The sequence below is a fragment of the Coregonus clupeaformis genome, chromosome 12 (assembly GCF_020615455.1).
Source record: "Coregonus clupeaformis isolate EN_2021a chromosome 12, ASM2061545v1, whole genome shotgun sequence".
NCBI lineage: Eukaryota > Metazoa > Chordata > Actinopteri > Salmoniformes > Salmonidae > Coregonus > Coregonus clupeaformis.
In genome coordinates, this window is record NC_059203.1 from 3,678,951 (window position 1) to 3,706,484 (window position 27,534).

At 43.6% G+C, this 27,534-nt stretch overlaps 1 protein-coding gene and 1 long non-coding RNA gene across 7 annotated transcripts in view; one reads left to right on the forward strand and one right to left on the reverse strand.

The window, feature by feature from the left end:
• LOC121577957 (serine/threonine-protein phosphatase 4 regulatory subunit 1) overlaps positions 1-9,397 on the forward strand; it is a 57,164-nt gene extending 47,767 nt beyond the window's left edge. For 4 of the 6 annotated variants that reach the window (XM_041891960.2, XM_045223665.1, XM_041891962.2 and 1 more), the window contains one exon: positions 9,126-9,397. In XM_041891960.2, the coding sequence (XP_041747894.1) occupies positions 9,126-9,278 (153 nt within the window). In that variant the 3' untranslated portion in view covers positions 9,279-9,397. The remainder of the gene's footprint in view (positions 1-9,125) is intronic. The other 2 variants (XM_045223664.1, XM_045223663.1) reach the window with 2 other exon arrangements.
• LOC123492027 lies at positions 5,296-7,342 on the reverse strand. The gene is made up of 3 exons (XR_006661592.1): positions 6,780-7,342; positions 6,343-6,431; positions 5,296-5,665 (listed from the first exon to the last, which is right to left on the reverse strand). It is a non-coding gene; the product is annotated as an uncharacterized LOC123492027 (long non-coding RNA).
• Positions 9,398-27,534: the final 18,137 nt, after the last annotated feature.

The window sequence follows — 27,534 nt, forward strand, 5'->3', positions numbered from 1 at the left end:
ATAGTGTCCCCATGAGTGACAGAACACTGAGCCAATCACGGAGCAACTAGAGAACATTACCAACCCCTACGCTCTGTATTTTCCCCTGACTGCCCCACCACCACAGAATAAAAAACAAAAAAACATTATTGAACCTTTATTTAACTAGGCAAGTCAGTTAAGAACAAATTCTTATTTACAATGACGGCCAACCAAAATGCTGCGGAGACGGGGGATTAAAAATAAAACTATAGGACAAAACACACATCACGACGAGACACCACAAAACTACATAAAGAGAGACCTAAGACAACAACACATGGCAGCAACACATGACAACACAGCATGGTAGCAACACATGACAACAACACGGTAGCAACACAACATGGCAGCAGCACAACATGGTAGCAGCACAAAACATGGTACAAACATTATTGGGCACAGACAACAGCACATAGGGCAAGAAGGTAGAGACAACAATAAATCACGCGAAGCAGCCACAAGTGTCAGTAAGAGTGTCCATGATTGTGTCTTTGAATGAAGAGATGGAGATAAAACTGTCCAGTTTGAGTGTTGTTTGCAACTCGTTCCAGTCGCTAGCTGCAGCACTGAGCTGGGCTGAAACCCCTGCATTTTGGAGCTGCCTTACTCAAGAAAGCAAAAAAGAGACCATGTTTGTATGCAGCTTTATTAACTCAATATGATTAATTTTTTTACATTGTTTGCAAACTGATATGTGACACATATTAATGCCAAAATAACATGCAAATATATATATATATATATATATATATATTATTTTCTTTTAGTTTTTTTAGCTAAACAGGTGGGGCTCAAAACCACTGGTCGGTTCAAACTTTGATTGGGAACAGATGACGTCATATAAAAACAAAAACTGTTGCGCTCCCTCACCTAAAAATCAGCACTACACCACTGACTATGTTTAAATTGTGACTGCTGAGCCAATCACGTTCAAAAGTCTGAAATAAGTTGTATAGTATTTCAAGTGGGACTGCTGTCGCAAGTCCATAAAAAAATAAGCCTACCTTCTTACCATAATATACCAGGTATTTCCAAGTCAATATAACTAAACCTACTATCAGTTGATCATGAAACATTAGATTTGTTCAACTGTGTGGCTATGTTATTGTTGGACATGTACCGAAAGCGCAACAATAGGACTCGAACGATTATCACCTTAGCAACAGTAAGTAGTCAGACACAGCATTCCAAATCATTCATTATTTTCCAATTCTAAACCATTTGCAATATGCAAAAATTATTCAGCGCGTTTCTATGAGCAATCCAATGGCATATTTTATGCTAGCTAAACGAAGAGGATTCCACTTCAGGTACCGAGACCCAAATGTGCGATGATTTACCGCGACAGCGACTCGAAGAGTGTACCGAGACCCAAAAGTGCAATTTACCGTGACCGTCGAAGAAAGTCACGTTCAGTCTTGGTGCCGATCTAGGTCAGCAGGATGGATCAGCCAATGAATTATGCTCCTTAGCAGGATGGCATATGACAGTAAATTACTAACATTGGGCCCGTATCCACAAAGCGTGTCAGAGTAAGAATCAGTTTTGCCTTTTAGATCGTAATAAGATGATATAGATATATAGATAGATATATGTCCTAGATCAGCACTCCTACTCTGAGACAGTTTGTGGATACAGGTCCTGGTCCCAGATCTGTTTGTGCTCTTGTCCACTCCATTGCTCAGTGTCAAGCCATACATGACAATGAGTGACAAGGACTTGGCATGATAGCGCACACAGACTGGCACTCAGGTTAACATGGCGCTCCATGCTGTCACATAATCAGTCAATGGAAACGAAAGGAGGGTCACCCTCTAGGTTTTATTACTCTGTGCTCCCAATGCATATAGAAATATTGTTGGACTCCTTTGCGGAGTGAAGATATCAGAGAAAGAAAATGTACTTTATTTAGGATGACCCCTATACTTCAGAGCCAGTGTGTGTTGAACAGAACGTCTTCATGTGTGTGTCCACAGGCAGCTGATCTTGATCATCGAGTTGTACAGCCACTATGACGTGTATAACTACCTCAGACAAATAGCACTGACCCTCTGCTCAGACAAAGTGTCGGAGGTCCGGTGGATCTCTTACAAGCTGGTAGGCATGCCGTTTGTACTTGAAAAAATGTGTTGTTGAATGATGTAACAAAGTTTTTTTTATATTTTTTATAAATTTTTAACATTTTCACGTACTCAGATTGTCCTGAATGATATGACGTTTGTGCGCACGTCTGTATTGTGACAAACTTCTGTGGAAGTGTACAGTCATCTCATCTTCATGCAGTGACCTGCTTTTCTGAAGAATGGGAAGCACCCAAATATTGTGTCGCAAATGGCACCCTGTTCCTTATATAGTGTTCTAACTTGTTCTCAACTGGCTTACCTGGTTAAATAATGGTGCTGAGCAATTAGTGCTTTTTGAGGTCGGTTCCATTCTTTAAAAACATAATCAAAGTTTTTGATTTTGGTTTCGATAATTGTACTTTTTTTTTAATGCATTATGAAATAATTCAACATTCAATTGCCAAAACATTGTAAATATTCCATTGTCTGTTTCAGGTCCACATTGGGTTGACATCAATAGGAAATTACTATGAAATAATAACATATTTCATTATTGTATATTACTTAATTTTATTTGATGACTTCATTATTTTTCATTCCTTAAAGTCATCATCTCATCTCTGCTCAGGCAGTACCAGCCAGCCAGCCAGCCAGACAACCATCTAGCGTTATCTCTATGCTCCGTCATACTGTACTGTCTTTGAGTCATCCTATTTAGCTAGGCTAGTGGCTAGCTGGTAGCTGCCTAAGTATGCTGCAGGCTGTCTGACAATATCATTTGACTAGCTCTTCAAAGTAGATGCGGCATACTTTCAAGACTGCTTATTACCAACTACTACAACTACCAATCGGGTAGAGCTACTTCACCAACTGTCTCTATCCTTCTCTCAATGGATTATGGTCATTGTATTTTATTACCACGTTTATGACGCGGCGCTAGGTTGAATATTTGCTTAATGAAAACTACAACTCCCTTCAGCCCAGCATCCCACATACACTATATATACAAAAGTATGTGGACACCCCTTCAATTTCGTCGATTCGGCTATTTCTGACGGGTGTATAAAATCGAGCACACAGCCATGCAATCTCCATAGACAAACATTGGCAGTAGAATGGCCTTACTGAAGAGCTCAGTGACTTTCAAAGTGGCACCGTCATAGGATGCCACCTTTCTAACAAGTCAGTTTGTCCCGGTCAACTGTAAGTGCTGTTATTGTGAAGTGGAAATGTCTAGGAGCAACAACAGCTCAGCCGCGAAGTGGTATGCCACACAAGCTCATAGAACGGGACCGCCGAGTGCTGAAGCGCGTAGCGCGTAAAAATCGTCTGTCCTCGGTTGCAACACTCACTACTGAGTTCCAAACTGCCTCTGGAAGCAAAGAACGCACAATAACTGTTCATCGGGAGCTTCATGAAATGGGTTTCCATGGCCGAGTAGCTGCACACAAGCCTAAGATCACCATGCGCAATGCCAAGAGTCGGCTGAAATGGTGTAAAGGTCGCCGCCATTGGACTCTGGAACAGTGGAAACGCCTTCTCTGGAGTGATGAATCACACTTCACCATCTGGCAGTCCGACGGACAAATCTGGGTTTAGCGGATGCCAGGAGAACGCTACCTGCCCGAATGCATAGTGCCAACTGTAAAGTTTGGTGGCTTAGATAAAATATTCTGGGGCTGTTTTTCATGGTTCGGGCTAGGCCCCTTAGTTCCAGTGAAGGGAAATCTTAACGCTACAGCATACAATGACATTCTAGACGATTCTGTGCTTCCAACTTTGTGACAACAGTTTGGTGTTAGGCCCTTTCCTGTTTCAGCATGACAATGAATGAAAGCAAGTCCCAGCAGCAATATTCCAACATCTAGTGGAAAGCCTTCCCAGAAGAGTGGAGGCTGTTATAGCAGCAAACGGGGGACCAACTCCATATTAATGTCCATGATTTTGGAATGAGATGTTTGACGAGTAGGTGTCCACATACTTTTGGTAATGAATTGTATTTACATACACAGAACCCACCCCCTTACCCAGATGAACAGTCATTGGTTTATTATAATCACATCACATTGTGACGTCAAGTTCCATCCCACCTGAACAGGCTGAAATTCAAGGCATTTTCTTCAAACGGCTCATACACAATTTCAAAGTGTTATTTTGACCTCATATTGTGGAAATATAATCAAATATCATCTCGTCTGTCCCAGGTGGTGGAGATCTTACAGAAGATGTATGCGTGCGGAGCCCACGAGCTGGGCCTGAACTTCATCAACGAGCTCATCGTCCGCTTCTGCCACTGTCCAAAATGGGTGGGCCGCCAGGCCTTTGCCTTCATTTGCCAGGTCAGGATACACATAGTATTATGAAAATAAATCCTTATAAACATTAATCCCAATAGTTGCTAACTTCAGAAAATGTTTTAGTGTGAAATTGCATCAGCCATATTTTATTTTTATTTTTATTTTTTTCTCTTTTTTTTTTGAATGCCATACTTGCCATAGCACTATTCTGAAAGAAGGCGGGTGTGAGAATTGTATGTCTGACTGCTTGGTCATGTTCATTAGGCACCAAACGGAAGGGAAACCAATAAGAAATGTAAACTTTAGTTTTCCGTTGTAATAAAAAAATAATCTGTTGCATTCCCTAATGAACACGACCCTGCTCTCCATCTGTCATCCGTCTGTCTTTCTATCTAAATCAGTTTTTCTATTAACTCTCTTCACTGTGTTCCCCAGGCCATCGTGGAGGAGGACTGTATGCCCATGGACCAGTTTGCCCAGCACCTCCTCCCAAGTCTCCTCAGCCTGTCGTTGGACCCTGTGGCCAACGTCCGCGTGCTGGTGGCCAAAGCACTGCGGCAGAGTGTCATGGAGAAAGGTAAAGACTGGGCCCTCTATCTACCCAAGAATATGAACAAAAATAACATATTTAATGCCATACACAAAAATGTATGCACGCATGACTGTAAGTCGCTTTGGATAAAAGCGTCTGCTAAATGGCATATTATTATTATTATTATTATTATTATTATAATGCATGTAGATGCTTTATGCTATTGATAAAGTCAAGAATGGAATAGAACTTAATTAGCCTTCGAGAGGGAACATGTCTCGCACATTTAAACGCCCACACCAGTAAATCCACTTTTTCCAGCTGAAAGATGATGGCCAGAGCTTACCCATGATGTTGTACAACAATTTATGTCAATAGGTCATCATCATTTTAGTCAAAGTGATATATTTGGCCTTGAAGTGGGACATTCGTGGAAATCCGTATTTTCCAATGAGATAACGTACAAATTATTTTTCAAACTACATTTATTTTCAGGGCTGGATTTTATTTGAATGTTACCACCCACCAGCATGGCATTGTTTATTAATCAGAAACAGCTGCCAAGTTCTTCCTCTTCGCAAATGAGCTGAGCCAAACAGCCTTGCGTCCTGAGCCATGAAAGCAAATGAAAATAGTGTTGTGAGGGAGGACCCTCCAGAATAAGCAGGTCTGTGGCTTATTGACAACTATCTCCTATTAGTGAGACGAGGCAACCTCCAAAGTGTTCCAAACAGAGGACTTCATTGAATGGTCTAAAACAGAACAGAAACAGAAATAGAGATATGATACAATACACATTAAATGAATAAATAGCAGGAGAAGAGCATAACTACTGTGCATGGATGAATTATATTGAATAGAGCAATATCAATAGATAAGTAAAACACTGTACATGATTATAAAACATAAAGGCTGAATGGTCTCAGAGGTACATTTACATGTATCTTATTATCAGCTGTTGTCAAACACTGAACACTGAAAATACATTATCTTCCTCATTACAGTAATTTATCAGACGCTCTTATCCAGAACGACATACAGTTAGTGAGTGCATACATTTTCATACTTTTTTTCGTACTGGTCCCCCGTGGGAATCGAACCCACAACCCTGGCGTTGCAAGCGCCATTTTCTACCAACTGAGCTATACGGGACTATATACAGGTATACAACAAGAGCACTACACAACATTAGCAACAAGAGGGAGGACTGTATCAAACTGTATATGCTGAATGGTATCACACAGTAATACAATGAGAACAATAGATGGTATGAAATAATAATAAATAGGAGTTTGTAAATAGTCACTAATTATTGCCGACCATAATATTGGTTATAGCATAGTAATAGCAGGAGGGAGGAACTAAATGTAGCATAGCTGCTCTAGTACACATTCAATAGTACCAACTGTAGGAACAAGTAACAGCTTACATTTTCCAACGCACCCCAGAAGACATAACTCCAGCCACGCTGTCACAAGGATAACACCCGGAGGAAAACAAGACGTCTCGAGCTGAGGCCTATATTTAAAATGATCATAATCCATTGGATAATTTGTCCTTTTTTTTCTTTTTTTTTTTCTATTGTATAAATGCGTGATATGATTGCATTTAGCAAATTCAGATCCAGCCATAGCCTAGCCAGCTGGCTAATCTTTTGAATACGGTGTATAACAACAGATAACATTAGCTAGGTAGATAAGGTTAGCATGCAATCTAGCTAGGTAGATAAGGTTAGCTAGAAAAGCTTAGCATGCTTGCTAGCTAGCTAGCTAGCTAGCTAGATAAGCTTAGCATTCTAGCAAGCTAGACTGACAGCTGTCAGTGCCCTATTTGTTGTTTCTCCACGTGGAAATCCCCACAACGTACCTTCCCACCCCAGATTCGTGAATATGTATAAGTAGACTCCCATCATTCTTCAGAGGTGGAACCGTAACAAGCATTTCCGCTCTATTACTAGAATGATCGAAATAGGGGTGGCAACTTCCTCTGAAGGGGTCTTTTGAAATGCATCAGCAATGTAAAAACTGATGTAGTACACATTCAAGCTATTGCTAGACCAACTTCTTTGTGGAAAGAGTGTTGAATTGGCCACTGATGAAACAGTGAATGACAGCAGTTAGAGCGAACTGTAGCCTTTCCCAGTTCCAACTGATTTTCTCTCTCATGGCATGGTGTTGTTTTTGCTCCTCCCAAATGTGTTATGCGGTATGTTCCAATATCCAAACGAGCATACCACTTAGAATATTGTATTCCCTCTCTCTTCTGTGGACTATTTTCTCCCTTCATTTTGTTGTTAATGTTTTCCCTCTATTCTTCATTGTTCTCCATATTTCCCCAGTTTCCTACATTCTTATATTTAATTATGTTAAGTACTGCCCACCGGTCCACCCATTAGGGCCTCATTGACTTGAATTGGGACACCCATTCTAGTAATTATATTTCTATGGTTGTGACCCATGTAAAATGCACTTTAAATACAGTGGGGGAAAAAAGTATTTAGTCAGCCACCAATTGTGCAAGTTCTCCCACTTAAAAAGATGAGAGAGGCCTGTAATTTTCATCATAGGTACACGTCAACTATGACAGACAAAAATTCCAGAATATCACATTGTAGGATTTTTAATGAATTTATTTGCAAATTATGGTGGAAAATAAGTATTTGGTCAATAACAAAAGTTTCTCAATACTTTGTTATATACCCTTTGTTGGCAATGACACAGGTCAAATGTTTTCTGTAAGTCTTCACAAGGTTTTCACACACTGTTGCTGGTATTTTGGCCCATTCCTCCATGCAGATATCCTCTAGAGCAGTGATGTTTTGGGGCTGTCGCTGGGCAACACAGACTTTCAACTCCCTCCAAAGATTTTCTATGGGGTTGAGATCTGGAGACTGGCTAGGCCACTCCAGGACCTTGAAATGCTTCTTACGAAGCCACTCCTTCGTTGCCCGGGCGGTGTGTTTGGGATCATTGTCATGCTGAAAGACCCAGCCACGTTTCATCTTCAATGCCCTTGCTAATGGAAGGAGGTTTTCACTCAAAATCTCACGATACATGGCCTCATTCATTCTTTCCTTTACATGGATCAGTCGTCCTGGTCCCTTTGCAGAAAAACAGCCCCAAAGCATGATGTTTCCACCCCCATGCTTCACAGTAGGTATGCTGTTCTTTGGATGCAACTCAGCATTCTTTGTCCTCCAAACACGACGAGTTGAGTTTTTACCAAAAAAGTTATATTTTGGTTTCATCTGACCATATGACATTCTCCCAATCCTCTTCTGGATCATCCAAATGCACTCTAGCAAACTTCAGACGGGCCTGGACATGTACTGGCTTAAGTAGGGGGACACGTCTGGCACTGCAGGATTTGAGTCCCTGGCGGCGTAGTGTGTTACTGATGATAGGCTTTGTTACTTTGGTCCCAGCTCTCTGCAGGTCATTCACTAGGTCCCCCCGTGTGGTTCTGGGATTTTTGCTCACCGTTCTTGTGATCATTTTGATCCCACGGGGTGAGATCTTGCGTGGAGCCCCAGATCGAGGGAGATTATCAGTGGTCTTGTATGTCTTCCATTTCCTAATAATTGCTCCCACAGTTGATTTCTTCAAACCAAGCTGCTTACCTATTGCAGATTCAGTCTTCCCAGCCTGGTGCAGGTCTACAATTTTGTTTCTGGTGTCCTTTGACAGCTCTTTGGTCTTGGCCATAGTGGAGTTTGGAGTGTGACTGTTTGAGGTTGTGGACAGGTGTCTTTTATACTGATAACAAGTTCAAACAGGTGCCATTAATACAGGTAACGAGTGGAGGACAGAGGAGCATCTTAAAGAAGAAGTTACAGGTCTGTGAGAGCCAGAAATCCTACTTGTTTGTAGGTGACCAAATACTTATTTTCCACCATAATTTGCAAATAAATTCATTAAAAATCCTACAATGTGATTTTCTGGATTTGTTTTCTCTCAATTTGTCTGTCATAGTTGACGTGTACCTATGATGAAAATTACAGGCCTCTCTCATCTTTTTAAGTGGGAGAACATGCACAATTGGTGGCTGACTAAATACTTTTTTCCCCCACTATAAATGCTGACTTGACTTGTACTTTCAGCGTACTTCAAAGAGCCGGGCAGTGCCTACTTAGACGAGCTGGAGGAGACGGTGATGGCCCTGCAGGCGGACAAGGACCGAGACGTACGCTTCTTTGCCAGCCTGGACCCCAACATGGTGCTTATGGACACGGCTGCCTTAAACCAGAACCAGACAGACAGCCTGGACCCCAACATGGTGCTTATGGACACGGCTGCCTTAAACCAGAACCAGACAGACAGCCTGGACCCCAACATGGTGCTTATGGACATGGCTGCCTTAATCTAGACCCAGCCAGCCTGCTCCGACCCACAGCCAACAACTATCACCAGCACCAGACCACTAGCTTGTAGGAAATAAAGGCAGTGATACATAAACATACATACAATCATTCATGTTCTCTCTCAAACAAAACACACACAAACTCATACACACACATACACATACACATACATACATACATACATACATACATACATACATACATACATACATACATACATACATACACACACACACACTCCTACATGCATAGACTTGCATACAATCATTCATTCTCTCTTTCTCAAACACACACACACGCTCAGACACACACTCATTCACACACACTCATATACACACACACTCATACACACACTCATATACACACACACACACACACACACACACACACACACTCGATCTGAAAACGGCACCTAGCTAAGCTAAACCAGCCACCGCAAAATGGCGTCGGATCCCAGGTGGAAAGCAACTCGCGTCTCGTCATCGAGTCACCTCAACCCATCCGTATCCAGGCAGCTCTCTCAGGTCCTCTGGTCTCATCACAGTTCCTCTCTCTCTCTCTTTTCATATTGTCTTCAAGGGCCTCCGTAACCAGTACTGCTTAGGAGAAGGAACAGCCGCACCACTCGGCACTCCTAAGTCATATCGGACACTTTTTTGACAAAACGAAAGATGTTAATGAACTCATGGCTTCTTCCCTCTGTGTATTTACCACGTCAATAATGTGACCCAAGTCTCCCATTTTTGGCAGAGACCAATGAAATACCTCTGTATGGACATTACTCGGGCCAGTATTGCCATAGGGGCGTTTGGGTTAAGAAACCTTTTTAGAATGATAGATGGGGCGGCAGGTAGCTTAGTGGTTAAGAGCGTAGTGCCAGTAACCGAAAGGTCGCTGGTTCTAATCCCCGAGCCGACTAGGTGAAAAATCTGTCGATGTGCCCTTGAGCAAGGCACTTAACCCTAATTGCTCCTGTAAGTCGCTCTGGATAAGAGCGTCTGCTAAATGACTAAAAATGTAAATGTAATGTAAATGTAAATTAGCTTATAGAATGGGGTACAGCGCTTTAGAACGTCGCAGATAGAAATTTAATGTATAGATAGTCATACTAGAATTGTGATTCTTCGATACACAATGCATGATTATCTGTACATTCTGTAACATTGCTCTCCTCTGAATAAATCTCTGGTGTCAGCGGGCAAGTCATTACTGCATCCCAAATGGCACCCTATTCCTTTTATAGTGCACTACTTTTGACCAGGGCCTATAGGGAATAGGGTGCCATTTGGCATACAGCCCTTCAATTGTGTTTTTGGGGGGAGGGAGGTTATTTGGGTGTTCTCGACTCAAGGGCTTATTACATATGATAAAGTGACAGAGTTTGTTGTAGAACGAAGAAGCAGAAAAAGAGATTGATAGTTTGGTAAAGACCTGTGAAGCACTCCCCCTTATCCACTTCAACATTGTGGATCCCAATACCATTTTGGTCGACATCATATCTATGGTTAAATGGTAACTTTTTGGTCAGTCGGTCCACTGACCACAATAAATTGTACAGTATAGGAATGGTTGTGTGCCCTGGGTTTGTGTTCCAAGATGCTCTGACCATTATATCTCAGTAGTGGTGAAATAAGTTTGTTGGAGAACAAATAACTTCCAAACATTGGCAAGCATTGTATTGTCAAACCTGTGTAGTCAGAGGAGCCGAGGCCAGTTGTAGGGTTTTCTGTAGAGACATGAGTGTGAATATAATGGGAGCTGTCACCAAGTCACTTTTGTAGTCTTTTTTATCTCTTTTTTTCTCTCCTGTACACATGGCAACCCATTTTTGACCATAGACACGACTTGAGATCATAAACTGATTGCGGTGTGGCGTGCATCTCAAGTCTGTCTTCCATCTTATGGAAATGTTCACTGCGGTAGTACTATAGCCTACCTAACTCATCTCATCTGTCTGCAATTTTCCCCATCTTGTTTTCTTTATGTGGTTGAACTGTTAATATACACTACCGGTCAAAAGTTTTAGAACACTTACTCATTCAAGGGTTTTTCTTTATTTTTACTATTTTCTACATTGTAGAATAATAGTGAAGACATCAAAACTATGAAATAACACACATGGAATCATGTAGTAACCACAGAATTGTTAAACAAATCCGAATATATAGATTCTTCAAATTGCCACACTTTGCCTTGATGACAGCGTTGCACACTCTTGGCATTCTCTCAACCAGCTTCACCTGGAATACTTTCCAACAGCCTTGAAGGAGTTCCCACATATGCTGAGCACTTGTTGGCTGCTTTTCCTTCACTCTACGGTCCGACTCATCCCAAACCATCTCAATTTGGTTGAGGTTGGGGGATTGTGGAGGCCAGGTCATCTGATGCAGCACTCCATCACTCTCCTTCTTGGTAAAATAGCCCTTACACAGCCTGGAGGTGTGTTGGGTCATTGTCCTGTTGTAAAACGAATGATTGTCCCACTAAGCCCAAACCAGATGGGATGGCGTATCGCTGCAGAATACTGTGGTAGCAATGCTGGTTAAGTGTGCCTTGAATTCTAAATAAATCAGTGTCACCAGCAAAGCGCCCCCACACCATAACACCTCCTCCATGCTTTACGGTGGTAAATACACATGCAGAGATCATCCGTTCACCCACACCGCGTCTCACAAAGACACAGCGGTTGGAACCAAAACCTCCAATTTGAACTCCAGACCAAAGGACACATTTCCACCGGTCTGCTCGTGTTTCTTGGCCCAAGCAAGTCTCTTCTTCTTATTGCTGTCCTTTAGTAGTGGTTTCTTTGCAGAAATTCGACCATGAAGGCCTGATTTCACACAGTCTCCTCTGGACAGTTGATGTTGAGATGTGTCTGTTACTTGAACTCTGTGAAGCATTTATTTGGGCTGCAATTTCTGAGGCTGGTAACTCTAATGAACTTACCCTCTGCAGCAGAGGTAACTCTGGGTCTTCCATTCCTGTGGCTGTCCTCATGAGAGCCAGTTTCATCATAGCGCTTGATGGTTTTTGCGACTGCACTTGAAGAAACTTTCAAAGTTCTTGAAATGTTCCATATTGACTAACCTTTATGTCTTAAAGTAATGATGGACTGTCGTTTCTCTTTGCTTATTTGGTAAAATACCATCTTCTGTATACCCCCGCTCCCTTGTCACAACACAACTGATTGGCTCAAACGCATTAAGAAGGAAAGAAATTCCACAAATTAACTTTTAAGAAGGCATACCTGTTAATTGAAATGCATTCCAGGTGACTACCTCATGAAGCTGGTTGAGAGAATGCCAAGAGTGTGCAAAACTGTCATCAAGGCAAAGGGTGGATATTTGAAGAATCTCAATTATAAAATACATTTTGATTACTACATGATTCCATATGTGTTATTTCATAGTTTTGATGTCTACATTATTATTCTACAATGTAGAAAATAGTAAAAATAAAGAAAAACCCTTGAATGAGTAGGTGTTCTAAAACTTTTGACCGGTAGTGTATATGCATTTAATTACATTTATTTTTCTTTTCAATTATGTACCATTGTTCAAAGATTTTATATCATAACTTTGCAATTCACAACCTTTGTAATATTCAATGGTTTCTTTTAAAATATGTTTTATGTATTGTTATTTTTAGTATTCTGTAATTAAATGTATAATATAAATCAGAAAAACCAACAAATGAATTGTGCAAATGAGTGTCACACCATTGTCACAAAGGTTCAAAACACCTGCAACACAGATTTTTTATTAATATAACTCAGCTAGGTGATTTTCCATGAAGGAAAATTGTGACTTGCTTCTTTAAAAGTATTTGTGTGATACTTGAAGTTTAAAATGTATTTTTACTTAAGTGAAGTGGTGAAATATAGTCAAAGTTAAATATATTAAAATATCTGTTCTGATTACTTTGATAGACTACTACACTGGTCAAAAATATAAACGCAACATGTAAAGTTCTGTTCCCATGTTTCATGAGCTGAAATAAAAGATCCCAGAAATGTTCCATACACACAAAAAGCGTATTTATCTCAAATTTTGTGCACAAATTTGTTTACATCCCTGTTAGTGAGCATTTTATCCTTTGTCAAGATAATTCATCCACCTGACAGGAGCCATGTGTGGTGACAGACGTGCTGGTGAAGCTACGTCACAGAAGACAGGTCTCCAAGTTCATCTACGACAAATCAGCAAAATACTTACCTGAGCTCAGGATGGGTGAAACGGTGCGAATGAAGCCACTACCAGGGGACCGGACGGGCCTCTGGAGACTCAGATCTGGAGACTACCAGTGGCACCACGCTCCTACTTGGTCGAAGTGAATGGATCACTGTACCGTCGTAACAGGGTTGACCTTCGGATTGCTGAGCCAGCATCTACTCAGAACTCTGATGGTCATAGGGGTCGCATGACAAAAGACGGAACCCCAGCAAGTCACATGGGGCCTGAGGCACTGGGCGAAGAGCCTGGGGATCACAGGTCGGCCACTCCCTCGCCCATCAATACTCCCCTTAGACAGTCAGGTGACACGCCTGTGCGGGAGCCCGCAGTCCACGCAGACAAGCCCCCTGTCTTTTCACGCTGCGGGCATCTGTCCCAGCCACCAAAAATACTTAATCTGTAGGTTTCCCATTAGGGATTGTTGACAGACAGAGATAAAGGTGAAGAGAGTATCAAAATGTGTTAAGTGGTTAACTGAATAAAAAAATAAATAATAATAATACTAAACTGTTCATGTTGGAAATTACTACTAGGTTTGTTTTGTTAGTGAATTGACAGCTCCTGTCCTATTTTATAAAAGGGAAGACGTTATGGGTGGAAGATGGCTCAATGATTCCATTTGTTGGTAAATGTTAATTACTGCAACTCCAGTGTTTTACCGGCGTACTTGAGATACCCGGATGTATTGCAATATACTGAACAAGACTGGTTACTCGCATCAATGCCTCTGTCTCGTCATTTAACATTCAAACAGTTACCTCTGCTGCAGAGGATAAGTTCATTAGAGTTACCAGCCTCAGAAATTGCAGCCCTAATAAATGCTTCACAGAGTTCAAGTAACAGACACATCTCAACATCAACTGTTCAGAGTAGACTGTGTGAATCAGGCCTTCATGGTCCAATTGCTGCAAAGAAACCACTACTAAAGGACACCAATAAGAAGAAGAGACTTGCTTGGGCCAAGAAACACAAGCAACGGACATTAGACCGGTGGAAATGTTTCCTTAGGTCTGGAGTCCAAATTGGAGGTCTTTGTTCCAACCGCCGTGTCTTTGTGAGACGCGGTGTGGGTGAACAGATTATCTCTGCATGTGTATTTTCCACAGTAAAGCATGGAGGAGGAGGTGTTATGGTGTGGGGGTGCTTTGCTGGTGACACTGTGATTTATTTAGAATTCAAGGCACACTTAACCAGCATGGATACCATAGCATTCTGCAGCGATACGCCATCCCATCTGGTTTGGGCTTAGTGGGACTATCATTTGTTTTTCAACAGGACAATGACCCAACACACCTCCAGGCTGTGTAAGGGCTATTTTACCAAGAAGGAGAGTGATGGAGTGCTACATCAGATGACCTGGCCTCCACAATCCCCAACCTCAACCAAATTGAGATGGTTTGGGATGAGTCGTACCGCAGAGTGAAGGAAAGCAGCCAACAACTCCTCTGCATATGTGGGAACTCCTTCAAGGCTGTTGGGAAAGTATTCCAGGTGAAGCTGGTTGGAGAGAATGCCAAGAGTGTGCAAAGTTGTCATCTAGGCAAAGGGTGGCTATTTGAAGAATCTCAATTATAAAATATATTTTGATTTGTATAACACTTTTTGGTTACTACATGATTCCATATGTGTTATTTCATAGTTTTGATGTCTTCACTATTATTCTGGGCTCCCGAGTGGTGCAGCGGTCTAAGGCACTGCATCTCAGTGCTTGAGGCATCACTACAGACCCCTGGTTTGATTCCAGGCTGTATCACTGGTAACCATGGTAACGAGGAGGGGATACTATACTATAATGTTGTTGGGTCAGACCTAACAACATTACATTATAGTATCCCCTCCTCGTGAGAGAAAAGCACCTGAGCTAATTATAACACACAAAGTAAGCAAAACAATTAAATGCATAATTCTAACGTTGCCTATAATAATGAATAGCTTACTAATGACATAGACCTATACAAACGTACAAACTATGGCATAAATAACGATAAGTGGTTAAGAGACAAACCGTCATTTGGATTGAGACATGAGCGAGCTGAGACGGATGTAGCGAGCTGAGACGGATGTAGCGAGCTGAGACGGATGTAGCGAGCTGAGACGGATGTAGCGAGCTGAGACGGATGTAGCGAGCTGAGACGGATGTAGCGAGCTGAGACGGATGTAGCGAGCTGAGACGGATGCAGCGAGCTGAGACGGATGCAGCGAGCTGAGACGGATGTAGCGAGCTGAGACGGATGTAGCGAGCTGAGACGGATGTAGCGAGCTGAGACGGATGTAGCGAGCTGAGACGGATGTAGCGAGCTGAGACGGATGTAGCCTATACGCCGCCTATTTGTTCAGCACTTTTGAAATGGACAGCGACATAATTCAGAACGTGGGCCGTTCTTACAGTATTCTGCCAGTACACCAAGTCTGAACCATAGGATAAATAACGTGGGCACATGAGCAGACAATGAAAGATCTTATAATATTCGATGATGACATTTCTCTAAAACAGGCTATAGGCTACATGTGCACCACTAAGTCAGAACAGTTGTACAAACAGGCCCTGCAGTGCTGTCTCACAATTGCCACACAATTTAATGCATGCTATAATTCTGGCAAGCATGCACCTATTCTCCTCCGTCTGTTGGTTGTGAAGGTCGATGGCTCGTCTATATGCGGTGTCTAGCTGAGCCAAAATGTTTGATTTCCCCAGTAATCCCAGTTTAACAGCATTGTCTATATGTGATGCACAATTCACATGTTTTGAGACCCTTTCAGACATGTTTTAAATCCTTAAACCCAGACTTGGACCACACACCCTCTCCACCGTATAGCAGGCAGGGGAAGCAAAATAGTGATTGTTTTGAGACGCTTGCAGTTAGCCACTGCTTCCTTCCAAACCACTCTTTGTTGAATTTGCGATTTCCGACTTTTTGTGTAATGTTTATGTCCATGGCCGATGAGCACCGAGACGTTTTATCTCTAATTTCTCTTCATATGACAAGGATTGAAAAGGATTTACCAGTAGATTGTCAACGTGATTCATGATGATGACTGCTTGTCTAGCTTGCTAGCTAAGAAGTATGATGTTGACATGATCAGTCCAATCAAAGCTACGGTAGATAACACGTGATTTGATGTCATTTTATCTGTGGCCAATGACCTTGAGCCTTCTTGGATGGGCACTGCTACTGTAAATCTATGGCAGTACCCAAAGGGGCTTGAACTTTCTAGCTCTCCCTGTAGATTTTGCGGTGACATAGTGTCCCCATGAGTGACAGAACACTGAGCCAATCACGGAGCAACTAGAGAACATTACCAACCCCTACGCTCTGTATTTTCCCCTGACTGCCCCACCACCACAGAATAAAAAACAAAAAACATTATTGAACCTTTATTTAACTAGGCAAGTCAGTTAAGAACAAATTCTTATTTACAATGACGGCCAACCAAAATGCTGCGGAGACAGGGGATTAAAAATAAAACTATAGGACAAAACACACATCACGACTGAGACACCACAAAACTACATAAAGAGAGACCTAAGACAACAACACAACATGGCAGCAACACATGACAACACAGCATGGTAGCAACACATGACAACAACACGGTAGCAACACAACATGGCAGCAGCACAACATGGTAGCAGCACAAAACATGGTACAAACATTATTGGGCACAGACAACAGCACATAGGGCAAGAAGGTAGAGACAACAATACATCACGCGAAGCAGCCACAAGTGTCAGTAAGAGTGTCCATGATTGAGTCTTGAAGAGATGGAGATAAAACTGTCCAGTTTGGAGTGTTGTTTGCAACTCGTTCCAGTCGCTAGCTGCAGCACTGAGCTAGGCTGAAACCCCTGCATTTTGGAGCTGCCTTACTCAAGAAAGCAAAAAAGAGACCATGTTTGTATGCAGCTTTATTAACTCAATATGATAAATTTTTTTACATTGTTTGCAAACTGATATGTGACACATATTAATGCCAAAATAACATGATATATATATATATTATTTTCTTTTTCTTTTTTTAGCTAAACAGGTGGGGCTCAAAACCACTGGTCGGTTCAAACTTTGATTGGGAACAGATGACGTCATATAAAAACAAAAACTGTTGCGCTCCCTCACCTAAAAATCAGCACTACACCACTGACTATAGCCTGTTTAAATTGTGACTGCTGAGCCAATCACGTTCAAAAGTCTGAAATAAGTTGTATAGTATTTCAAGTGGGACTGCTGTCGCAAGTCCATAAAAAAATAAGCCTACCTTCTTACCATAATATACCAGGTATTTCCAAGTCAATATAACTAAACTTACTATCAGTTGATCATGAAACATTAGATTTGTTCAACTGTGTGGCTATGTTATTGTTGGACATGTACCGAAAGCGCAACAATAGGACTCGAACGATTATCACCTTAGCAACAGTAAGTAGTCAGACACAGCATTCCAAATCATTCATTATTTTCCAATTCTAAACCATTTGCAATATGCAAAAATTATTCAGCGCGTTTCTATGAGCAATCCAATGGCATATTTTATGCTAGCTAAACGAAGAGGATTCCACTTCAGGTACCGAGACCCAAATGTGCGATGATTTACCGCGACAGCGACTCGAAGAGTGTACCGAGACCCAAAAGTGCAATTTACCGTGACTGTCGAAGAAAGTCAAGTTCAGTCTTGGTGCCAGGCTGCGTGAAACGGGAGAGATGTTCGTTGTGCCCGACTGCCAGCACAATATGAGAATCAGAGAGCTAAAAAACGCCATGGAATTAGTGGTTGTGATTCCCACAGACTTCCAGAGAGTATGCTAACTGGATAAAGGTCAAATAAATATGTTTGATCTCATTTGCTGGTTTAACTGTTGACATATTTTAATAAGAAATGGGATGTCGTTGTTAATTAATTTCTTAGATGTATTCATTTATTTTTAATGGGTTTAATGAAGTTAGAATCACAGCCCTTATAAATCTCAAAAGTAGGCTAGTAGTGACGGGCCCATCATGGTGAACATTTGATTATAGGGTGTTTTCCAGTTTGCCTAATTATCTAAGGATGTGCTTGTCTGACCAGACCCAATGTATACTCCACCCAACAGATGACCTATATGATGACACCACTATTCACTGTAATGACATCGTCCCCGGAACTACTGTCACCCTGATGATCTGGCCTTACGATGGATGGGCTGAGCTTGTGATAGCTGCAGCTACTGGGGGATGTACTCAAGGTGATGTGGCATAAAAGAACAACCTAGAACAGTCTACTGCAGTCATACACAGAGACTCTCTATGGCTCAGGTCAATATTGATCATCATTTAAAAAAAAGAACCATCATCAACAAAAATAGTAATAGCTATACTGCATGTCAAAGTCGCATCAATTCAAATCTGGTATTAGGAACAAAAGAGGTCAACACGACTTCTAAGATATACTAGTTATTTTAATTAATGCAAAAACCTTCAATGGTAAATATGATGTTTCGTATATACGGGCTCTTTGAAATACCTCGCAGGGCACTTCAGAGAACTAATCCATTGTTCTAGGTTCTTGCTCAAATACTCTGACAGAGAGAATTTCCCACCTCTCTGCTGACCAATTAGAGTAGAGACTTGAGCGTGGTTTAGACTTACTCAGCCTATCCGTTGGCGCACAGGCTAGTCCCCCTCCTCTTAGCGCATCCCTGTTTCCAGGCATACGTTCATCATAACAACCTGTCATAGTGAGAAGAGCCAGCTCCCTTAGACACCATTCCTACGTCCAAGGAAGGTTCACAGATCACAAAGAACCAGTATATTCCAGTATCTGGAGACACAAATCCCTATCTCATTTTACCCCCTAAAACAGCTCTTTACATCAATCACAGCTTGCCAGGTGTCACAACCTACATTAGCACAGTCCAGAATTCATTCTTTCTAAGTTAGTCATCCCATCAATTATGAAAATAATAAATCCCCAATAATAGTCTACAGCAGTCATACACAGAGACTCTCTATGGCTCAGGTCAATATTGATCATAATAAAAAAAGAACCATCATGTCACGATCGTCGTATTGAACAGACCAAGGCGCAGCGTGATGAACGAACATGTTTAACTTTATTATCTTTAGTGATAATAGACACAATCAACAAAACAAGAAACGACTCGTGAAGTCCACGGTAACAATGACCAACACGGAACAAGAACCCACAAACACAAAGGGAAAACAGACAGTTTAAATATGGCTCCCAATCAGAGACAACCAACGACAGCTGACACTCGTTGCCTCTGATTGGGAGTCACTCTGGCCAACCTAGAAATAAACACAACAGAACTACCAACATAGAAATAAACACATAGAATGAACACACCCTGGCTCAACATATAGAGTCCCAGAGCCAGGGTGTGACAGTACCCCCCCCCTAAAGGCGCGGACTGCGACCGCGCCTCCACTAGAACAAAACAGGGGAGGGCTGGGTGGGCATACCTCCTCGGCGGCGGTTCTGGCTCCGGCCTTGCCCACCACCCTCCAATAAACCCCCCATAGCGCCCCTGGTCCAGTCTGGCCCCGCTGGCTGGAGCTGAACTGGACTTAGCAGGAGCGGTTAGCTTCAGCTCCGTAGTGGAGCAGTTCACCGGTACCTTACCAGGCACCGGTGACCCAGGCACGGGTTGTGCTGGACTGACGACGCGCACCCCTGGCTTGGTGCGTGGAGGAGGAACGGGCCTTACCAGGCTGTCGACTCGCACCCCTGGCTTGGTGCGTGGAGGAGAAACGGGCCTTACCAGGCTGACGACGCACACCGTAGGCTTGGTGCGTGGAGCAGGGACAGGCCGGGCTGGGCTGGCGACGCACCCCGTAGGCTTGGTGCGTGGAGCAGGGACAGGCCGGGCTGGGCTGGCGACGCACACCGTAGGCTTGGTGCGTGGAGCAGGGACAGGCCGGACTGGGCTGGCGACGCACACCGTAGGCTTGGTGCGTGGAGCAGGGACAGGCCGGACTGGGCTGGCGACGCACACCGTAGGCTTGGTGCGTGGAGCAGGGACAGGCCGGACTGGGCTGGCGGCGCACACCGTAGGCTTGGTGCGAGGGAGCAGGGACAGGCCGGACCGGGCTGGCGACAGCGCACCGTACACTTGGTGCGAGGGGCCGGAACAGGCCGGACCGTACTGGGGACACACACCACTGGCTCTACCTCGGGATCTGGAACGGGCCGGACCGGACTGGTAACACACCCCAGTACCTCTCGCCGTGCCTCTACACCTTCCTTCCCTGCTTTGACCAGTGGCCCCCATAACCTGGTGGCCTTCTGAATCCGCCCCTTTTCTGCCTCCGTCAGCCCCGTCGTCCATGCCGTGTGCCCCCCCTAAAAATGTTCTGGGGTTGCCTCTCGCCTGTCCGACGTTGACACTGCTGACGCCGCTGCTCCTCTTTCGCCAGGGCCTCTCCCGGCGCTTCCTCCCATGTCCAGTCCAAGTTCTGCCCCGGGACACGCTGCTTGGTCCTTACTTGGTGGGTTCTTCTGTCACGATCGTCAGGGAGAGACCAATGCGCAGCGTGTTGAACGAACATGGTATTTATTATCTTCAGTGATAACATACACAACCCACAAAACAATAAACGACTCGTAACGTCCAACGGTAACAATGACCAACTGGAACAAGAACCCACAAACACAAAGGGAAAACAGACAGTTTAAATATGGCTCCCAATCAGAGGCAACGAGTGTCAGCTGTCGTTGGTTGTCTCTGATTGGGAGCCATATTTAAACTGTCTGTTTTCCCTTTGTGTTGTCCCTTTCTCATTCAACTGAGACTGCTCTTCTCTGTGTCACAGAGGCTCTCCGCACTGCTAAAGCTAACTCTCTCTCCTCTGCTCTTGTCCTTCTACACCTGTCTGCTGCCTTTGATACAGTGAACCATCAGATCCTCCTCTCCACCCTCTCCGAGCTGGGCATCTCCGGCGCGGCTCACTCCTGGATTGCGTCCTACCTGACCGGTCGCTCCTACCAAGTGGCGTGGCGAGAAGCTGTCTCCGCACCACGTGCTCTCACCACTGGTGTCCCCCAGGGCTCAGTTCTAGGCCCTCTCCTTTTCTCCCTATACACCAAGTCACTTGGCTCTGTCATATCCTCACATGGCCTCTCCTATCATTGCTACGCTGACGATACACAACTAATCTTCTCCTTTCCCCCTTCTGATAACCAGGTGGCGAATCGCATCTCTGCATGTCTGGCCGACATATCAGTATGGATGACGGATCACCACCTCAAGCTGAACCCCTGGCAAGACGGAGCTGCTCTTCCTCCCGGGGAAGGACTGCCCGTTCCATGATCTCGCCATCACGGTTGACAACTCCGTTGTGTCCTCCTCCCAGAGTGCGAAGAGCCTTGGCGTGACCCTGGACAACACCCTGTCGTTCTCCGCTAACATCAAGGCGGTGACCCGATCCTGCAGGTTCATGCTCTACAACATTCGGAGAGTACGACCCTGCCTTACACAGGAAGCGGCACAGGTCCTAATCCAGGCACTTGTCATCTCCCGTCTGGATTACTGCAACTCGCTGTTGGCTGGGCTCCTGCCTGTGCCATTAAACCCCTACAACTCATCCAGAATGCCGCAGCCCGTCTGGTGTTCAACCTTCCCAAGTTCTCTCACGTCACCCCCCTCCTCCGCACCTCCACTAGCTTCCAGTTGAAGCTCGCATCCGTTACAAGACCATGGTGCTTGCCTATGGAGCAGTGAGGGGAACGGCACCTCCGTACCTTCAGGCTCTGATCAGTCCCTACACCCAGGCGAAGGCATTGCGTTCATCCACCTCTGGCCTGCTGGCTCCCTTCCTCTGCGGAAGCATAGTTCCCGCTCAGCCCAGTCAAAGCTGTTCGCTGCTCTGGCACCCCAATGGTGGAACAAGCTCCCTCACGACGCCAGGACAGCGGAGTCACTCACCACCTTCCGGAGACATTTGAAACCCCACCTCTTTAAGGAACACCTGGGATAGGATAAAGGGTGAATGCACCAATTTGTAGTCGCTCTGGATAAGAGCGTCTGCTAAATGACGTAAATGTGCCCTTGAGCAAGGCACTTAACCCTAATTGCTCCTGTAAGTCGCTCTGGATAAGAGCGTCTGCTAAATGACTAAAATGTAAATGTAAATGTCTCTCCCTGACGATCGTGACACATCATCAACAAAAATAGTAATAGCAATACTGCATTTCTTTACTAGACATGCTGAAAGATCCACCTCCTTATTTGATGTAATGTGGCTAGCCTGTACTTACTGCACATCTAAACATTTACATTTACGTCATTTAGCAGACACTCTTATCCAGAGTGACTTACAAATTGGTGCATTCAACTTATGATAGCCAGTGGGACAACCACTTTTTTTTATGGGGGGGGGGGGTAGAAGGATTACTTTTATGCTATTCCAGGTATTCCTTAAAGAGGTAGGGTTTCAAGTGTCTCCGGAAGGTGGTCAGTGACTCAGCTGTCCTGGCGTCGTGGGGGAGCTTGTTCCACCATTGGGGTGCCAGGGCAGCGAATAGCTTTGAATGGGCTGAGCGGGAACTGTGCTTCCGTAGAGGTAGGGGAGCTAGCAGGCCAGAGGTGGATGAACGTAGTGCCCTCGTTTGGGTGTAGGGTCTGATCAGAGCCTGAAGGTAAGGAGGTGCCGTTCCCCTCACAGCTCCGTAGGGAAGCACCATGGTCTTGTAGTAACAACATCTCACAGCTGTTATTACAACATGTAGACCTTATTAACTTCACTCTTCCCTTTTTTTAGGATGAACATTTCTACTTTTCACACATAAAAATGACTATTTTCCTCTTTATTTCACGTAGCTCAAGAGTGTGATGTCCAAACCAGCACCGCCACGTTCCTCCCATCCCAGTGCTATGGGTTCCATGGGTGGAGCTCCCTCCTGGCTCTCTCACCGTCTCTTCTCTGCTCTGTTCATCAGTGCCCACCGTGGACACATGCCCGCTGTCCGCTTCCTGCTCCAACAAGGTACCCACCACCGCAGAGGCAAAACATCTGGATATCACCGGCGCACTAGAAAAACCTTGTATCTCACTTTGGGTGATTTTGATCAATTATTCTACATCAATTGAATGTAGACATCCCCCTCAGAGGTGTCATGCCCATAGCGGGCACATGTCAGGTGCCCCCTCAGATTTGTCATGTAAAAGACATTTGCAAAAAACATGTAATAATCTCTGTAATACTACTAGCCACTTAGCAATTTTATGAGGTTGGCTTTAGCTAGCCCAGATAGGTTCCCGATCTCCCAGCTAACAAGAAGCCATTTCAGGCTATCAATCAAGTAAGAGTAATTAGCTTGTCTAACTATCTTAGCTGGCATGCCTACTGGCAAGGTTGGTAGACTTTAGAAAAGCAAGCAGTAACTAAATGTACTGAATATTTTACCCAGATTTTAGCAGAGATGCAGAGAAGCATATTTAGTTCATTTAATAAAAGAACCACCAGTCAGGATGATACAGACAGCTCAAGAGTTATGCTTAGAGATGCAGAAAAAAAAAAATATATATATTTTTACATATAATTAAGTATAGTGATTATGGCTCTAGATTGCAGGAAAAAGCTGTTTCATGTGTTTGAAAAATGCTAAACTCTTCAATTTATGGACAGAGGACCTGGCAGCTCTTCCTCTTCCACTGGCAGGAGCGGGCGCAGGGCGTGCGCCTCAAGCCTCACCTGGACGAGACGGAGCTGTTCGCCCACTAGAAACATGACTCCCAGCTACGCACCTGGCACCGGGGTGCCCACGCCCAGAGATACATGGCCCACCTGGGGCGCTGTAGCCGTGGGGTGGAGGGCAGGGTGGAAGTGAGGCAGCTGGGGCCGCCGCAGAACACGGCCATGAGGGCCCAGGCAAGGAGGGCGTGGATGGGGGACGCGTGACCAGAGCTGCAGTTCAAGAACAGGGCGGGTGGCCAAGAGCCTGGTCCTGGAGAGCCGTGGACGCAGGATTTTATTCCAGCCCAGCACTAACACACCAGTTCCTAACTACTCTAGATTGAATCGCATGAGCAGTCGGATCATTTGAATCAGATGTGTTAGTGTTGGGTTGGAACAAAAACCTGCTAACAGACAATGTTTTTCCCCTTCATAATTTAGTCAGAAGTCGGAAGTTCGCCTACCTCTCCCACATCTGACGTTGAGTAAGCGCTCTCGCAATGGCTCCGAGCAGCAAGACTTCCTTCATGAAATCAGCAAGAGGCAGACAAGTAGATGAACTGACAATTATAATCAAGATGAACCAGTGAGAATAAAGGTGCAGCAAAATGGTGCAATTGCATTAGTCAGATGGTGAAATAAGACGTATGGAGAAACCTGTACGACAGAATGTGACACTGCTTATAGGTGAATAAAATAAACCAGAGAGATACATGAGAACAATATGATAAAAAATACTAATACTGTATGATAAAAGCCAATTCAAAGGGAGTTTAAGACTGGTGAAAGGGGAAGAAAGTACCTTTAAAGCTTAAATGATTGTAGTCATGTGAACTGTTCTATCAAACAAATGCATTGCCGTTGCACCATGGCAGCATATACAGGGGAGTGATAGTAGTATTCATCTTTGATGTATCATTTGCCCTGCGTAGAAATATAGATTTATAGATTTCAATGGTGTCTATTTTGATAGTCACAATACTCTTGTATACATGTCAATACATTCTACATGTCAAATATTCTATGTCAATATATTCCACATGTCAATATATTCTACATGTCAATATATTCTACTTGTCAATACATTCTACAGGTCAATACATTCTACATGTCAATATATTCTACATGTCAATACATTCTACATGTCAATACATTCTACAGGTCAATATATTCTACATGTCAATATATTCTACATGTCAAATATTCTATGTCAATATATTCCACATGTCAATATATTCTACATGTCAATATATTCTACATGTCAATATATTCTACATGTCAATACATTCTACAGGTCAATATATTCTACATGTCAATATATTCTACATGTCAATACATTCTACATGTCATGTCAATATATTCTACATGACAATATATTCTACGTCAATATATTCCACATGTCAATATATTCTACATGTCAATATATTATTTTGTATTTCTTTCATTCTTATGTTTACCTTTTTTTATTTCTCATGTGTATTTATTTTATATGACTTAGTATTACTGCAAAGTTGAGGAAGAACTTGCATGCAATCTTTTCACTGTACTGTTTACACCTGCTGTATCCTGTGCATGTTACAGGAGGGGGTCGCAGTTCCGGAGCGACCCACTAGGTGTCATCCTCCGACAACCTTAGGCACCTCCTCACTCACAGTCTGGACTAATCAGTATCCTATTGGTGTCACCTTTGTCTACCTGTTCACCTGTGTATTTATGCCCTCACTTCCCTGTGTTCCCTTGCTCAGTTTTCTCTGTTAGTTTCTCTATGTCCAGCAGAACTACTCAGTGTCTGATTGGAGATCTATGTACAGGTACTTGAGAAGTGTTCTCCCTGTTTCGTTATTTGTTTCAGTCGTAGGTAGTATTTCGTATTGTGTCTGTCAACCGGTTTTTAGAGACTTTTTTTGCTCCGCCTTTCTTTTATTGTGATAAGTCCCATTATTTTTGTATTCTGGCTTCGGGACCACCAGTAAAGATCCTTGTTTCACCATCTCTGCCTACTGCCTATTGTACAGTCATGGTCAAAAGTTTTGAGAATGACACAAATATTAATTTTCAAAAGTCTGCTGCCTCAGTTTTTATGATGGCAATTTGCATATACTCCAGAATGTTATGAAGAGTGATCAGATGAATTGCAATTAATTGCAAAGTCCCTTTTGCCATGAAAAGAAACTTAATCCCAAAAAAACATTTCCACTGCATTTCAGCCCTGCCACAAAAGGACCAGCTGACATCATGTCAGTGATTCTCTCGTTAACACAGGTGAGAGTGTTGAAGAGGACAAGGCTGGAGATCACTCGGTCATGCTGATTGAGTTAGAATAACAAACTGGAAGCTTTAAAAGGAGGGTGGTGCTTGAAATCATTGTTTTTCCTCTGTTAACCATGGTTACCTGCAAGGAAACATGTGCCGTCATCATTGCTTTGCACAAAAAGGGCTTCACAGGCAAGGATTTTGCTGCTAGTAAGATTGCACCTAAATCAACCATTTATCGGATCATCAAGAACTTCAAGGAGAGAGTTTAAATTGTTGTGAAGAAGGCTTCAGGGCGCCCAAGAAAGTCTAGCAAGCGCCAGGACTGTCTCCTAAAGTTGATTCAGCTGCGGGATAGGGGCACCACCAGTGCAGAGCTTGCTCAGGAATGGCAGCAGGCAGGTGTGAGTACATCTGCACGCACAGTGAGGCGAAGACTTTTGGAGGATGGCCTGGTGTCAAGAAGGGCAGCGAGGAAGCCACTTCTCTCCAGGAAAAATATCAGGGACAGACTGATATTCTGCAAAAGGTACAGGGATTGGACTGCTGAGGACTGGGGTAAAGTCATTTTCTCTGATGAATCCCCTTTCCGATTGTTTGGGGCATCCGGAAAACACCTTGTCCGGAGAAGACAAGGTGAGCGCTACCATCAGTCTTGTGTCATGCCAACAGTAAAGCATCCTGAGACCATTCATGTGTGGGGTTGCTTCTCAGCCAAGGGAGTGGGCTCACTCACAATTTTGCCTAAGAACACAGCCATAAATAAAGAATGGTACCAACACATCCTCCGAGAGCAACTTCTCCCAACCATCCAAGAACAGTTTGGTGACGAACAATGCCTTTTCCAGCATGATGGAGCACCTTGCCATAAGGCAAAAGTGATAACTAAGTGGCTCGGGGAACAAAACATCGACATTTTGGGTCCATGGCTAGGAAACTCCCCAGACCTTAATCCCATTTAGAACTTGTGGTCAATCCTCAAGAGGCGGGTGGACAAACAAAAACCCATAAATTCTATATTTGACCCCTCTGCAAAACATGACTTAGTACTTGGTGGCAAAACCCTTGTTGCCAATCACAGAGGTCAGACGTTTCTTGTAGTTCGCCACC